A 17,675-nucleotide genomic window follows, 5' to 3' on the forward strand; every position below is an offset into this window, starting at 1 on the left:
TTCGTGGGTCCCTTCCAACTCAGCTTATTCTGTGATTCTGTGAAATTAAACAGGACTGGTCCCAATACTTAGTCATTGGGAAAACCACTTGTGACTGGCCACCAGCTGGATCTAACTCCACTCACTACCCTCTGGACCTGGCCATTCATTCACTTTTCTACCCAGTAAAGAGCGCACCTTTCCATGGCATGATCAGCCAGTTACACAACATGCTGTAGGAATTCAGGAATATGTTGTCTTAGGCAGCACACAGCACAGCTCCTCACTTTAAGCTATTCTCCTTTACTTTGAATTCCCATGAATACAATGCCAGAGTGGTTGCACTGTCTGGCTGAACGCTGAGGGGAAAAAAAATGACAGAAAAGTCAGTCTAGCATCTTCACGTGGGTTAAGAAAATTTGTTTAGATCTCTCTATTTCTAATGAGTGGAGTTCCTAACAAAGTTGTCAGAGACTCTCCTGCTACGTTAACTCCCAGTGCTAAGTATTTAAAGTGTAATGCTATCAGACTTGCACATCTTGTCTGCCTCACTGAGCCATGCCAAACTGTTCCTATGAGACTCTTAGAAGGATATGGTAACTGACAACAAATCCAGGCTGCTTCCAGATAATGCTGAAATTCTTATGCTCTTGAAATATAAGCCATTCACAAATGATTTTAATTATCTATATATCAATCTACCTTGTCTTTTCAAACTATGGAACTCAAATAGCTAATTTCTAAAGCCTAAACTGTTTGCACTACTTGACCAGCCACTGACTTACAGGAAATTACACCATATTTCATCTCATAGGGAGCTTATAGCATCTGCAATAGTATCTTTTCCCTTCAAAATTGATCACATAACATGCACTTGGCTAGATCTCCACGTAAGCAGCACTTTAAATATTTTATTAAGCTATGAAGTACAAAACTTCAGTGAAACATGTTAATATTTTACAAAACAAGCCAGTTCTGTATTATTAAATAAATCAATTCAACTTTTAAAGCAAATAATATTCTACTTTTACATTTCTTTAATATGTACTTCTGCCAACTTTTTCAATACATGTTGCTATTAAAAAGTCAGCTAATCTTAACATTTTAAGTGGAAGTATTCAGTACCTAACAAATCTAAACTACAAAATACAAAGTTATATCATAAACTAATCTTTGGATGCAAAGACAGTTGGGAAGTACCCTTATTTCACAATGGTTTTGCCCTTACAAGAAAAGACAGAAATACAGCGTCACAAACCACAAAGGTGTCAGCTCACAAAACAAAAGCATGTGAGTAAAAGTAAAATAATCACGTTTTTAATTTTACTCAGTACTCTTTAAGCACACCAAGTGTGTACTGGCTGACATGCAGACGGTTTTTTCCTTCTCACACTCATGTGGGGAGAGGGCTCACAGCAAATCAGATTTTCTTTGTGCTGCCACTTCCTCTGTGGAAAATAAAACCAAAGCATTCTCCACTAAATTCAGTAAATAGGAAAACAGAAGGGGGAAAAGAAGTGATAAAAACTATCCTTGAGTTTAGAGAAATATCAAGTGAACTGAAAACTGTGTCTTTATAGAAATGGAGATAGACTATCAAAATATTCAAGGACAGTAAGACTCAGCCCAGAAGTCCAAGTACTTTTACTGTAAGATAGCCAGGTGTCGAGCAACAGAAAAGTGATTTAGAATAACTTTCTTTATGAAAGGATCTATGACAAGAACTTTTGACTGCAGTTTAGAAGAAAATGGATACTATGCATCAATGAATGCAATATTATGTAAACACATCTGGAAAGCCCTAGACTCCAGATTGCCAGAAGCTGAGATATTATATAAATTAACTATCACCAAGCAAAAAGGAATAGTACGCATTACTTTATAAATAGACTGGTCTCAATTTGAATAGTTATTGCATAATTTTAACATTCCTAATGTAATTTTCACATTAGATACATGACTTTTTCAGCTTATGCTGAAATTGCTTCACCTTGCTAAAGAATAATTTCTATAATTTTGGGTATCATGTATATAGTATGCTTTGTAATACTTGGAAGATGTAAAAAAGCCTACCTTATAATTTAACAATATTTGGCAGCATTTTAGTTATGTTTTAAATGATTTCATACAGTGCAACTCTGCCAATAGAGTGCTGACTCACAAGGCAAGTATGTCACACCATATTAAAAGTCACACAGGACTTCCACAAAACTCATACTAAATATGGAATTTTGAGTAAAGGCCCAGCAAAATTGTTCTGTACTTTGAGTACATCAGAATATGCATCATATTTTATCATCCTGTCAATGAGATCGAATGGCAGCTATTGTTATTTTGTGCAACATTATTATTTAGTTGATGTTTGCTATCAAAGAATAAAGGTCAATATAGCTAGGCCTTATTCATACAAGAACTAAACACTCCTCATCTTAAGAGCTATAATACCACTGATCCAGAATAAAACTGTATTTAGAATATATGTGTTTAAAAACCCTAAATCATTTCATCCTAAATCTTTGGATCTAGTGTATCATTGTACACTAACATCATCTGAAAAGTATGGAGAAGAATAAATCTATTAATTTGATCATGTTTCTGAATAGAGAGATTCTGTTGTGATCAGTGAAAAATGTCTTAGTGCTACTGCACTATAGGTTTTCTTGCAGTCCTGTCTCCTATGCTGCTCTAAATGCAATGTTTGGTCAGTTCCATGATGATCCACTTAGTGATACATGGCTCTTCCGATCCTTACAGCCCACTGCTAGAAACCAACTGAGGAAGAACAGCTTTAACACTCAGAAGACTGCACTATAATAGGCATCCAGTGTTAGAAATGATCTCTGGCCTGTACTTCTGATGGAGGTGTCTGTCTAAAAAGCAGTGTAAGGAGAGCATATGCAGAGCAACAGGAAAGTTAGTTTATTCCAAAAATTGTGGAGAAAGAGGTAACTTGTTTGCCAGTGAACAGTTACAACAGCTTTGTAAAACTGTAACCAAATAAGTAGAAACAGGAATTACTGTAGTAGGGTAGACCATCAAGAACTACACCCTGTCTGAATGTGGCCAGTAGAAAAGGAGGGAATGAATGCCTTCCAGTCTGTTTATTCACTAATAGCTTGCTCTTTCTCTAAACAGTCCAAAACTCATGCTCTCACTGATGTCTTGTGGCATTTTGTTCTGCAGGCTAAACACGCACTATATCAAAATGTATTTCCTTCTATCAATTTCAATTTAAATTCAACGGATTATTTCCTCGTTCATGTATAATGAGGATGTACTGTTTGCCCCGCAGTACACAAAGACAAGTTTTTATAATACTACTGTTTGATTCACTTCATTTTTAGGGTAAAACACACAAAAGCATTAGGAACTAATTGCCTAAAGCAAAAAAGCAAAATTTAGGCTTTTTATGGGTCAGGCAAAGGCAACTATGGAAATGAGAAAAACTATTTTCAGATACCTGTTGTTTCCATGCAGAATAAATCAAAACTGACATTTGGAAGTTGAAGGAATGGAAAGTGACTTGAAGAAAGGTGAAAGAGGAAAGAAAAAGTATCCTTAACATTTTTTGCATTTTTTTCTTTTACCTCTAGGTAGCAAAATATCCACATATATTTAGATATATCTGGGATGCTCTAAAATTTATTTCATGTAAACAAAAACTCCATTAATATGTTTTATTTGACTCATCTCTTGCCCTTGCAATTTGAGAAAAACTCTGGACACAATAACAATCACCAGCAGAGGAGACCACTGTTGACTCAAAAGATCACTGTACTTTACTGGACTCTTCTAGCTAAGGCAATACCATTCTTTTTTCTGTAATCACAAATTAAATATTTTATGAAATGAGCACACCAATTTTCACATTGTGGAGCACAGGTTAATCTTCCCCCCAAACCAATTCAAATCTGCCAGTATCTAACTCTATTAAAAATTATCTATTTGCCTCTAAGGTGTGTTGAATCTGTGGATATTATTACATGAATTAACACATTATTAACCAAGCCAAGGTAAAATGTCTTATGCATTCTGTTAAGGTCCTCAATTTGTTAGCCTGGATTCACTCCAAGGCACAAGAGGTAATAGCTAAACCTTAGAAACCTGGAATCAGAAACACATGAATTGCGTTCTCCTAAGGCTCCAGAGGTAGAAAAAAACTTCTATCAAATCCACTTTGAGTGAATGCAAGTTGAGAGAAATGTAAATTTCAGGGAATTTCTGTTTTGGTGACATGTTTCTGTATCAGGACCCAACTGCTCTGTTTACAATTCAATAGTATTCCTAATGACCTGGGTTTGATGTTTAATATAATGGTATTGTTGAATCTCTAGGAATAAAAACTGTTAACTATTCTGTTTCGTAATGAAAAAAACCTATGATTGCTCACCTGAACTAAAAATAAACCACCAGATTTTTGCCCCCCTAAATGGTCACAATTCATAATGCACCTATCTGGAGACAGAAGTAATCAATAATTCTGCTTTTCAAAAATGTAACGCAACCTTCTACAAAAGTCTGGCAGCACCAGGAGGCCAATGTAAGCTAACAAGACATAAGGGTAGCTGAAACTTTATCTTTTTATTTTTCTGATGTTTCAAATGGGCAGAATAGACTTTCACACAGAACACATGTCTAAGGTTTGGGAGCTCAACCTCAAATACATCATCATTAACACATGCAGAGATAGTACATGTCTATCTCTGTGCAAAGACCTAGCAGCTTATTTGCCATTTCCATACAAAGAGATCAATTAATCTTAGGAAAGTTAAAGAGAGATAAATCCTGCTGCAGCTATTTTAGTTTGCTCCAACTTCTCTCATTTAAGGTTTTGTTTTTGTCTCTCCCTGACTTTCCTGAACGCAAACCAGCTGAATTCTTCCCTCCTGGGATGGGTTACCATGCTTTTTGTTTGTTCCAAAACCCCTATGACATACATTACTGTCAGAACAAGGAGAAAACCATTAAACGTGTAAAAGACGGTGGTCCAAGATCGCGATCAATCATAATACTGCAGCTACTGACTGGTGTGCCCTCTCTCTGCTGACAGACCCTATTCATGCTGGATTGGACTGGGTTCTCTGAGAGACCATGACCCTCACCTGCCACCTGACATTAGAGAGCTCTGCCCGATTCACTAATGGATAGATCACGTCAGTAAATATGATTCCTTGCACAGAGGTGAGGAAACAGAGAGAAAGAAAAGATTAATCTCTGCCAACTGATATTATAGGAAAGATGTAAAAGATAACAGAAATTACTGGCTAGGTTTCATGTGAACTCTGGTTCATTGATGCATGAGATAAGCTTTCCCAGCAGGCTCTAGCAGGAATTGGATTTTTGTTTCTCTGTGAACACTTTATGCCTGTCTTCATCTTCTTTTAACATTCTTCTGAGATGAAACCTTGTAGCTGGTGCTACAAGTTTGCCCTTAGCGCAGGCTTATGACTGACTTCCATAGAACCATATGGCTGCATTTAACATAACTCCAAGCCAGCACAGAAACTGTGTTATGCTGTGAAATTGTCTTAGTTTATTTTCTGGGCAGAATTGCAGTAAAAAAATATCTGAGGAAGAAATAAAAGTGAAGTTCCGCTTCCTTGGAATCATTATTAATGCTATCACAATCCTGGAAAAAGTTTCAAGATCACAGATGAAATGATGGTCAAAGTTTGGGGGAAAGAAAGAAAGAAAGAGAAGACAGCTATTATCCATATGTAAAAACAGAGGAAACATCTGTGGGAAATGAAGATAAGCCTCTTTAGCCAGATTATTCAAATGTTTCAGAAAAGCACTTTACATATGGCAACACTTGCTTGAATTTGGCTGGGTTTACACCAAGCACCTGCCTTCTTAGCAAACTGAACACTGACATCCAAAAAAGAACAAAAGTCCTACTAGGGCTAACGTGTCCTCCTTACTGCTTGTGTGCTCTTTCATGTCTGGCTCCTGCAGGCTACACCTCCACTGCTGGCTGCTGAAGGAATGGAGAAGTCAGGCATAGCAACCTGCCGCCGAAGCTTCAAAGAGCAATTCAGACAAGACAGTGTCCCAGTCTGCTGTGAAAGTCACCAGGACATGATTACTTGAAGGACTAAATACTGACAAAAGCCCCAAACTTCCTCTCCTTCGGTGCACTAGAGTAAATCTTCCTCTTCATCACCCCTACCTTCTGGGTGGTACAAGAAAGAATATAATGCTATACTATGCAGAGGGCACCTGTTATCCTCTTAACTGATTCTCCAAATCCATATTCGGGCTGCTAGTTCTGGACCCCAGGGAAGGAGGAGCTCATTTCTGCATGTCTGGGATGAAAAGAACCAGAATGATCAGATGGCTCTGCCAAGCCTGCTCCTTTGTGCTCGTCTCTGCTATGCTGCACTCCATGAAGATGAACAAGGGGAACAAACAATGCTAAGCCACACTTTGCAAAAACGAGCAAGAGAGTCCACTGCAAAGAATGCCTTGTGCTGGATGGACAAAGGAAGAAACCTGGCTCAGTTGTAGCTACTCATACTGTTCATTGCAGAACTGTCTCACTACTTACTTTCCAAATGAGAATGAAACTAGATCTATGTATTGCTGAAAAAATATCAAGTAGCTCTGTTGCCTTACAGGCTTCTTCTGGGTCTCTCAGAGGACTAGTACTTACACAGACTTCCACCTAGGTTACAATACGTGACATAGTTGGTGATGGTCACTTGTGAAAAAGGCAGCAGTTGGGAGTGAAGTTGGCAGCCCTTCACTGCACTTTGTTATACTGAATTCCGTATTTCTGATACAATATTCTGGCTATTACAGTTCTCCTCTCTCCAAAGGAAGGGAGAGCAGAGGAAAGCATCTGAATTTTGCAGTGAGGACCTGAAATGCTTATGTGAGCAGTAAGGATTTGTATTGCACTTCCTTATCTTCTCTGCTCTTCTGGAATCATATCCCTACCAAGACAGCAACAGAAAAAGTTGTCTCTGAAATGAGGCACTCAAACCTTATCCAGTTCCTATCTTAAATATTGAATAAGTTACACTTTTCAAGCAGAAAATCAAAGGAATGCAGAGCACAGCTACTCCTCCAATCTTTTTACTACCCTTGCTGTCTTCATAAAGCTGAAAGAGAACAATTGCTCCAATGTCTCCAATGTTCAAAAGGAACATGGAGAGTATTTAAAAAAGAAATACAGTTTAAGGGAGACCCAGAGCTGCATTACGTACATCATATTGAAAGCTTTCTCATCTGCATAGGCCATCACAGATAGAAAATCTTTGCTTTGATTATTTCTGGCTTCTGTCACTAGAAGAGCATATGACAGTAGCCAAGGTTTCTCCCCATGTTGAGTCAATCCTATAGGTAATAAGGTGCATACAATTCAAACAGATTCACAAATAATCACAAGCAGTAAAGGACAAGAAATTATCTCAGTTTTCATCCCAGATATTCAGCCTCTAATCCTCTAGTATTTCATCTATGTCCCACCTTGCTTAACCAACTACCTCCATCTACCCATTCGGACACCAACTCCTACCCCTTTTGTACTCAGCCTCTTTCAGTTTTCTCCTCTCTCACTATTAAGTTTAATACAGCATGTCCTAAACTCAGGTCTCCTGAACTTTCTCCCCAACAGGTGACAAAAATCCCGTATCAACTTCCTTGCAAAGAATTCCTACTTAAATACAACAGGAAATTTTCAAACCCTGCAAAAGTATGAAATTTTCAAAAAATGAGATGACAATAGAAGAAAGAAAATACAGAATACAGAAAAATTTAAAAATAGAAAACACTAGCAAGCTTTAACTATCAGTAAATAAATACAGTCATTTGCTGATAGTGAATCTTACATATTTTCAGATTTTGACACCTAGGTAACTTGGAGAATAGGACTATCAGGTTAGGTAAAAGGAAAACAGACTTCCTACTTCAAACAAAGCTGATTTTTCAACAGGTACACTAATATGTTTGTAAAGCAGAGAAAAGAATAAAGCCAACAATACATACCACTAAAATACATTGACTTTTCCAGTTGTCTTATATAAATAATGCACTGTGAATACATCTCTTGAAGCTATAAACAACTATTCTTTAAGTCTAGGCCTATGAAACATTAGAATTTCAATGTAAAATGTCTATTTCTATAATAATTTTTAACACTAAATTGTCAAATTCTTTATATTAATATTCTCTCTGTAAGCCATACAAATGAAGAAATAGTATATCATAATGTAATACACGCATGACATGAAAACAAAGAAACAAATATATAATGATTCTAGCTGTGGCGCAGTATGTTAGTGACACTGATAAACTGAATCTTCATGCTGATAGCATGTTGCAGTCTCAAATCTGTTATGCTTTGGAATTGATGTATTATTATCTCTGGACAACTTTCACACCAGGAGATGATCCCTGCTAGCATAATTTTAAAAATGAAGGGATTACAAATAAGATAAATTTCATTGTATTGTTACCTGAATTAGTCTCAACTAACAGAAATTTCATATAATATACTCAATTTGCTAAAATATTTACATTTGTTGATCCCATTACAAACACACAAAACATAAACCAGGAGCAGTTCTATTACCTCTACTACAGCATTTATGCATCTGCACCAGCACTGTAAGGTAATTATTCTACAGGGAACAATAATATTTGGCTTTGTTCTATTTTAATACAGTATGCTTACATTTTTACTTTGAAGGCAATATATTGGGATCTTCTGGCAAATATCTGCAATATCTTTGAGTTTGCTGATAATGATTGACTAATTGAATTAACATACCATGCTCTTCCTGCTGTTGATTTTAATTTGTGTCTAAGTGAAAGCTTAAGAGTTTTTGGGAGAGGCAGATCAATGTACTGTGTCAATATATATTACAGATTAATTAGTAGGCAACTGCAGATCTCATTTAATCATATAGCACATTGTCCCTTTTATGAAGTTAGGAGTTACCACTAGCAAAGCAGAATTTGGACATAAAAACCTAATTTTTAGTAGAGTTTAAGCAAACTAACAAAAAAGGTAAATTTATGATTAACAATTCAGAAATGGTACTGCTTTGTCAGGGTTTTTCTTCCTCTGTGTGTGTAGGTCAGAAATGAATTATACTGATTTGGCGTAAGAATGCCAAAACAGTTCAAAAATTAAACACAGGTTATTGACAAAGTTAAGTAGATATGGAAAAATTTCAAAATAGAAATTTTACTTAAATTGAAATATTAATTTATATGGAATTCTCAGTTTAGAGTTACATATTTATCAGCAGTTGCAATCTCAAACTAGCTGGTAAAAATATTGGAGGTTAGGTATGTAACTCTTGTTAACTTCTTTGATTGTTCATTCTTTATGCTATATTAATATGTCATAATATTTCTAAAAGAAATACTTGCCAAGTAGTAAATGCATTACAAACTAAGCATCAGATCTGGCAAATGTGTAATCATGCAAATAGTTTGCAACAGCCTGCAGAATTGGGCCATAGAGAATTAATACAATGTCAATTGTATTCTTAATGTCTTAAAGTCAAAGCAAGCAAGCTTTTGTCAAAAGTTTACCATTTTGTATTTACTATGAGTCAGTATGAAAAATTACTTAGACAAATTTTTAAAAAATCAGACATAAGGATGAATAAGTTTGTTTCAGATGTTTTCCTATTGCAATTTTTTTTTTTTTAAATCATACTTTGTCTTCTGTGTCAATAGTTAGCATCATGCAAACACTTAAGAGTCACATACCCATAACTGCTATCGTGATATGTTGGAGAAAACACATCCATCTCTATAAGGTTTTCATGACCATTTGCAAGGACTGCTTGACTTTCTAATTCTCTATACATAAAGATACAAAAAAATGAAATTAGAGGTGCAATTTCAAATTAAAAAACAGGATGATCCCACAAAAAAGAATATATTAATTCTGTTGTGTAACTTATTTTGTGCAAAACAGAATGTGTATCTGCCTTCCATGCTGTCCTCTGAACTACAGACTGGATTGTAACCTGAAGACAGTGTTATAAGGCTGCCTTTAGGTGGTCATTACCCTTTGGTGATCCCTCATTTATGTGCAAGTCCTTGAATAAAACTCTTGACTGCTGCCTGTGGCAAGGCAGGCTTAAGGACTGAGCAGTACGTAGTGGGGGATATTGTTCACTTGATGAGGCAGGATCAGAGATGAAGTAATAAAACTGAACTGAGACTATTAAAAGACAGTCTCTTGCTGGCTATCTGGCACAGCTAGCCAGCAAGAAAAATATGCAAGGGCTGGCTACCAGAGTGAATTGGGATCTCATGTTCTGCAAATGACAATGCACAGCAGCAGGAGAGGCAAAGGAAGCATCACAGTCCCTGGTTCTCTCAGGGAACAGTGAGGAAATGAGGGAGAGAAATGAAGTAAGCCACTATGATTTTGTTTAGAACCACATATTTCTTTTGTCCTATCTAAACCAGGGAATGATTAATGTGGGGGAAAAATACTTGGGTCCATTCTTACTTCAATGGCTTTGTACCTCTGAAAACAGGAATGATAAAACTCAAGGAATACTGTGCAAATGCTACTGAATTCTGAACTACTGGTGCTTGCCTAAGAGCCAGGGGACAAAATACACAGCATGATCAAATTCCAAGTACTTATGGTGACAGCAAGGGATATTTGAGCAGGAAAGATGCCAGAGGGATCAGCAAAAATCTAAAGTAAGACACTATTGACATCAAAGAAAGCTTATAAGCATATGGGCTTGGTGGTTTAGGATTCAAACAGATGCTCAGTGAGAACCCGACAGTAAGAGAAAGTCAGAAGAAAACAGAATTTTTTTGACTTCAGTCTTTGAAAACAATACTTAATTTCTAATGTGTGTATATAATGATCGCATAATTATGGCATGTCAATTTTTCAGATGCATTCACTCTCTCAGCAGTCTAAGCAGAGTCCTGTTCCTTCAACTCGCAGATCAGCAATGTGACACACCCACAGTGATATACAGGATCTTCAGAAGAGCAGGACTTGAACTCCATCCCCAGTTTCTGCCTTTATTTTGTACCATGAACATCTCTAATCAAGTCCATGTGGGAAAACCTGGAAGACTTATGGACTAGAATAGCTTTGAATTTGATTAAACCAGGCACCGTTTTAGTGGGTGGAATGTGTAAAATAGCTGCTTTGAGTAGCCTTAACCTCCAACAACACTGTGCTTTTGCAGACAATCAATCAGCCTCTACACAAATTGATTTAAAACTTCCATGGAAACTATCAACACCCTTTCCACACCTTAATCAATATTGAAGACAACTGGATCATTAGCAGTCCACCCCAACAATGACATATATATATATGTTCATCACACTTTAGGAGTCTCTAAAGTCTTCACATTTTAAAATGAAGTTTGAATCAAGTTAACAAAACAGTTTTGAAATAACACATTCCAGAAAATCTTTTGCCTATACTATTTCTGAGGTATTCCAGTATTTTAATTAAATCCTTCAAAATGCTAAAATATTTTCCAGCCATCAACTATTTCTTCAACCAATATCTTCTTTTTTTTCTTGGCAAGATAAGTAACTAAGTATCTGAATACAGTAATGTTCCTACGACTCTACTTTTAATACTAAGTGGTAAGAGAAGACTAAGTAGTATCTGTGTAAACTATGAAAAACATGTTAGTTTCTTGGCTAGTTTCTATAAAAAATTCACAGTCCATCATAAAAAATGCAGCCATCTTTCAAATGAAGTATTTTTTGTAGCAAATCTAGTAAGAAAAAGCAAAGCTCTTCTTTGATTCACTGGCATGTTAGCACAGATTCTGAATAAAGTTATGTAATATTCTCAGAGATCTAGTCCTTGACTGGAATATGTAAATTTCCCCTTACCAACAAATTGATCTTTTACATTCAATGACTAAAATTAATGAAATACTTCCCAGGAAATGCACTAAGAGATGCTACCAGCTTATTTTTATCTACAAATTTATGAGTTCTAACATACTTTTCCTCTGTGCATCTCTAACATGCATAATTGATTGTGCATTAGAAAAATTCTGCACATTCAAATATTTAACAGAGAGAGTATTTAAAGAAATGATTTACTATGTGTTTTTAAATATCAGTAATTTAGGTCCTACTAGAACTCAAAGTCATGAGAATGTAACTACTGATACTGGTACTCAAGAAATCATTACTAAAACTAGTAGGTGAAAAAAAACTTAAAGTTCAATGATAATAAAAAACCTACTAATACTTAATTACTAAATCATCTTTTATCATATTCAGATATCTGACATGTAGTCATATATTTGGACGACTTTGGCTGTCCAACCAGTAATTCAAAGAACAATATGGAAAGTTTTTTGATTTCTTCAGAAGTTCATACTGAGCTCTAGTGCTGGATCCTCCAGCAGATCTACTGGCTCTACAAATAAACCTAACTTACAGCAGGCTAGGGAGCAGTAAAATAGTAAAGATCATTAACAATGAAAGGTCCTGCAGTCTGCAGGAAACATTATTCTACTTTTTTTTTTTTTTAAAAAAATTATTTTATTTTTTGTTACTGTAGATTTTACTGAGCCCAAATAGAGGGAAGACAATTTCTGCCTCTGTTTGGTAATCTCATTGTCATTTAAAGTCAGCATCAAAGATGAAAGAAGCAATCACATAAATCAGTTCATTCAAGTTAGTTTTAGGTCCTCATAAACATTTAAGCAGAGTCTTTTTATATTTAAAAAATGTAAATTGGAGTTTCTGTTGGACATCATTGATCTGTAACCTCACTGTTCATCTTTTCAGCCAGTAACAGCAATGCTTCACACAAATGCATTGATTCTTGTTAATAGTACTTTGCACAGGGCCAAATTGCAGTATATTCTATTAAAAACACAGCTGAATCCAATATTATGGAATATATATCTTTTGAAATCACTTTCACTACTACTGCAGAGTGATAGGGACTAATACCTCCTTCAAGCTTTGCAAATACATCCCTCTCTCCTACGTGCACATACACAAATCCAGCCAATTCACTCTCCAGCTACACATGACAGCAAATATATGTCATTTTTATGCCACCCCTCATCAGTATGAGCCTATAGAGCAAGAAAGATAGTTGTGTATATATGCTGAAACATATATCACATCCTCTACCTCTAAATGGCTGTCATCTAAGTAAAAAAAAAAAAAATAGAGAAGAAAAAAACCCCCAACAATAAGCATAAACCAAAATATTACCGAAGAGGAAATCAACTTTTTTTAGTCCAAGAAAAGGATGAAGGAAGAGACCTATCACAAATTTTTTAATATAGTTGACACTGAGCCTGAAAATCACACCCAGTAGGGAACCTTAAACAAAAGGGGAAAAATCAATGACAAATAAGATGGGTTCTACACCTCCAGAGTTCCAACCAAGTAACACTATCAGAAAAACCATGGTAGTAGGGCTTTGTTAGTTTTCACATGAAATTTTTACATTTTACCTCATTCACAAGTGTTCAAAACTTGTACACTCAAAATACCCTTACCTTGTCATCAGAAATATTTAAAAGATGAAAAGACTTCACTCTGCAAAAAATACTTAAGGTTGGAAGTGGCATTCTCATTCAAGTAGTTTTACACCTTTATAAAGACAATAAAAACATGTATGGCAATAGAAGCAAACCCATCTACTTAAGATTAACTAGTATCCGGAAAACATCAAACATCCTTTTCCCCACTACAAACTTATTTTTTCTATAAGAAAGCTATTTCCTAAAGAACTAAGTTTGATTATGATGATGGAATCTCTTCAGTGGAATGCTGTTCCACAGTGTTTATGCCTCATAGACAGCACAGAAGAGTCCAAGAAAACTAAGAAAAGGAATAAGCATCGCAAACTAATAGGGGAGCTGCCTGAAACACCTATGGCACTAAAAACTACTTAAAAGAGAACCTTAAGGTCATGTATGTTTTAAATTAATTAATATCATCTTTACTTTGCTAAAAAACATAATTTAAAGGGATTCATAGAATAAACTGAAGCAATTTAATAAAGATTTTCAAGAATTACTGTCAACTTCAATATAGTAATAAATGCTCAGTTTAATAACTAAATTAGAATATTATGGCTTTCCTTAATAAAAAATTAGTGCTGATTGAGTGTTACATGAGTACTAATTAATCACTGTAGGTAAATTCAGCTCTTTGCCAGTAAGTCCTATCAACTTTTTTATAGATCATTCTGCACGTAAAAAAGCTAATGTCACCCTTCATATTAGTTGCTTCTTTCCTAGAGCCAGTTATCAATGACAAATTTATCATTACACCACAACTGAGTTCTTTTGTCTCACCAAATCCTGCCACATTTAAAAACACCTAGCTTCATATAGGTATTTCTTTTAAGACACCAAGTACAAGAGTTAAAAACTATTACTGAATGTTATTTGACATTTGATCTGTATGACAGTAATGTTTGACACATTTCTGGCAAGCAACGCAAGAAATTTCTTCAAACAGGCAAAAGTCACAGATTATGAACAGGAAGGAAAATGCTTGAGTGGAAAAATTAAAATACTCTAATTACCCTGGAACAGGACTGTAAGGGAGAAGAGTGTCACTGAGGATTTTAGAGTGAGGACATATTTTTCAGGACTGAAAAGTTTTCAGTTTTGCTGCTGAATAAGGGGAAGTATCAGCTGCGTAACATTCAGTTAAATATTTTCATTAGCATTGCCACAGTCTGTAGTAGTACCCAAGTAATTACCTGCTTTCCAGTGGTGCATTACTGCCAAGCACCCAGCTGTCCTGCAGCTGGACTGACTCAGGTGTGGTTTGCAGCTCGGCGGGCAAAGCAGCCGGCGGGGCCGGACTCTGATTCCTCCTATTTGTCAGTGAGTTTCTGTTAAGTGAGGTGATGGATGGGTGATGCTGTGCTGAATGTTGCTTGTGAGAAGGTGGCAAAGGCTGCAGGGTCGACTGGCCTTGGTTATTTGGAGGTTGTTCTAAGAAGAAAGAAAATTAAAGTTCGTTATACAACATCTTGACATTTGTTAGAACCAAAGCAGAACGAGAAATTCAATATAATCCCATCATCTAATATATTTGCATATTATTCTATTAGCAGACATTCAGTGACATTCTGTAAGAGCAAGTTTACCCTTGATACACCAAGTTCTAATTAATACACAACAGATGGTAAAATTGCTTTTGGTTTTAATTTGTTTCAGTTTTTTTTTTTTTTTAATCTGGTTTTATTAACACCTACAGAAAATAGCATCTGACAGATCCCCTAATGTGCCTTTAGACTTCAGTTTTTTTTAACAAACCAACCCTGAAATTAAATGGGTAATTTCAGTAGAACACAAAGGTTTTCAAAAGGCATATAATCCCTATAATTATTTAATGGAGTTTTTTTAAGCTTTATTTAACTGCAATAAATTATTACAAGCTAGTTGCTAAACAGCAGTAGACTACTCTAGTTTAGTGCATTTCAAATAAGGCAGATCTGCACTATGATCTGCTAATAGATGCTAAGTATTCTTTAGCAGAAGGTCACTCTGTGAAGCAGATGTTGCTTCATGGATATTTAACAGACTGATTCACATCTGATTAGAACGTCAGAAGACTCATATACTTAATGACCGTCACATCCATTAGAACACACACAGAACAGATTTTCCAATTTCACACCATGCAATATAAATACAGTTTGGAGGAAGTCACAGGTGATAAGAGAGTCAGGCCGTCATAACAAAAGGAAATATTTTCTGACTTAATCAAAGCACACGACACCCATAAAGCTTAAAACCAAAACCTCAAAACAGCAAAACCTGCAATCAAATACCTCCATCAATGTTAGCTTTTAACAATCTGATCCATAAAATCAGTGGCAAATAAATCATAAACATAGGACAAACCTTTTACAACACAATGCACACAAAACTAAAGAAACCTCGACACTTAATTTACCACAATTTAGCAATGATTGATGACATTTAAACATGTAACACTTAATAATTATGTAATTCAAATTCCAATGTATTTCCTACACTAATGTATCAGAACATACTTCATAATATAAATGCAAGTCTTAAGCACAGCAGAAGATATAGGACATGCACTTTCCTCACAGTGCAAAAGCTTTCAGGTAGTTGTTTAAATTAGTTGTTTGATTTCCATAAGCAATTCCCTTTTGGAACTGGTTATAACTGCAGATTTCTACAAACTCAATAACAAAACTCTGGTACAGAGAACACAGGAAGAGTATTTCTGTTGAAACAATAACTTACAGGTGACTGCTACAAAATTAACTTAACTCTGAGTAATTTCCCAGGTTGTGAACATAAGACAACATGAAAATGTTAAGAAATAGACTTAAACAGAAAAAAACAAGTCTTTGGAATAATTTTCTTTCTGAGAACCACATTCTTCTTTCCAGTGATTTTGTGTGGTTAATATGGCTTTTGTCACAAACAACAGCAATGCTGAATCTCTCATTAAAAGAATGACAGCATTTATACTGCTAGTGAGATTTTCAACACCAAATCCCTAATTTTTAATGCAAAATTCCAGTCCAGAAAGGATACAGCTGATAAGCTTTATCTTCACCAACACTGACACAAAGGCTGTCACTGCACGTGATTACAATCACTATCAAGGGCTTTAAGGCACATTTCAACAAGCCAGCTAAACAAAGTTAACAGACCAACACTAGAGCAAAGAATTTTCCCCATGTCTTCTTAAAATTTTATCTGATTTAAATAGCAAGATATTTATCAGCTGGTGCAAAATTTACTGCGGTCTTATATTTTGAAACATATAGGTGCATGTGTATGTAAAAAATTATATACGTGCACATGTGTCTGTATAAGTATTTACACACATGTATATGCAAATAGCTCCATATAAATTGCTAATTACACAAATTAATTACAAAATTTACAGAAAAATAAAAAACAGGTGGAATGAAGTAATACACATTAATTTGTTTTTAATCAGACAGATAAATTAATTAAAATTGTCCTTAGGGTCAGACTTTTCTTTTTTATTCCCTTTTAGATTCTCCTACCCGCCTAGCCTTTTTGGACAGTTTTGCCATGATCAGTGCAAAACCCTCCTCCATTGCAGCTCCTACCAGTTATGAAATGTTATTCTGACAGTCGTCTTGTTCATTAATTTCTCTTCTCATTTACAATCTCTGCTGAAAATCCATTTTCCAGTCTATCATTTTTAGTACTAAAGGTCTCGCACCATTCTCTGCTAAAGACAAAGTAGAGGATTAATCATTATTGTTCTCTTGCACAAAGGAGGGTGTGAGTGCCAGGCTTGTCTCAGGTAGATGTCAGACCTTCCCCCACACTCTACTACCCATGAGGAAGACGGCTACTGAAGGTTCTCTAAAGGGATATTTATATACCCCAGAAATAAATGCACAGATTTAATAATTACTCTGAAAATATGCTGGAAGAATGAAATTAGATTAGTCAGACCATAGGTCAGCTATGCAGGCCACTACTGGGGATTTAGATTATTTCCCTATAAATTTACTGAGAACCAAAAGGCCCTTCTGCTATATAACATATAAACATTACAGACACTGAAGATACAGAAGAACATATAAAAGAAATTAAGAGAGGCTAGAAGGCCACAGCAAGTGCAATTTGGCAAAAATCACTTGTCTTCCAATCCCACTTTCTATCTCCACAGAATGCTGACAAGTGACATTTTCTTGTGCCTGAGGGTGGCTTCAA

General features: G+C 35.6%; 1 protein-coding gene across 21 annotated transcripts in view; it reads right to left on the reverse strand.

The window, feature by feature from the left end:
- TENM3 (teneurin transmembrane protein 3) overlaps positions 1–17,675 on the reverse strand; it is a 594,796-nt gene that overhangs the window by 122,720 nt on the left and 454,401 nt on the right. For 17 of the 21 annotated variants that reach the window (XM_088056014.1, XM_088056017.1, XM_088056013.1 and 14 more), the window contains 2 exons: positions 14,690–14,927; positions 9,706–9,798 (listed from right to left, as the gene is read on the reverse strand). In XM_088056014.1, coding sequence (XP_087912140.1) covers positions 9,706–9,798; positions 14,690–14,927 — 331 coding nt within the window. The remainder of the gene's footprint in view (positions 1–9,705; positions 9,799–14,689; positions 14,928–17,675) is intronic. The other 4 variants (XM_088056027.1, XM_088056026.1, XM_005517643.3 and 1 more) reach the window with 1 other exon arrangement.

Source organism: Pseudopodoces humilis, chromosome 6, assembly GCF_049639895.1.
Source record: "Pseudopodoces humilis isolate 2021_Gansu_Grassland_sample_001 chromosome 6, ASM4963989v1, whole genome shotgun sequence".
NCBI lineage: Eukaryota > Metazoa > Chordata > Aves > Passeriformes > Paridae > Pseudopodoces > Pseudopodoces humilis.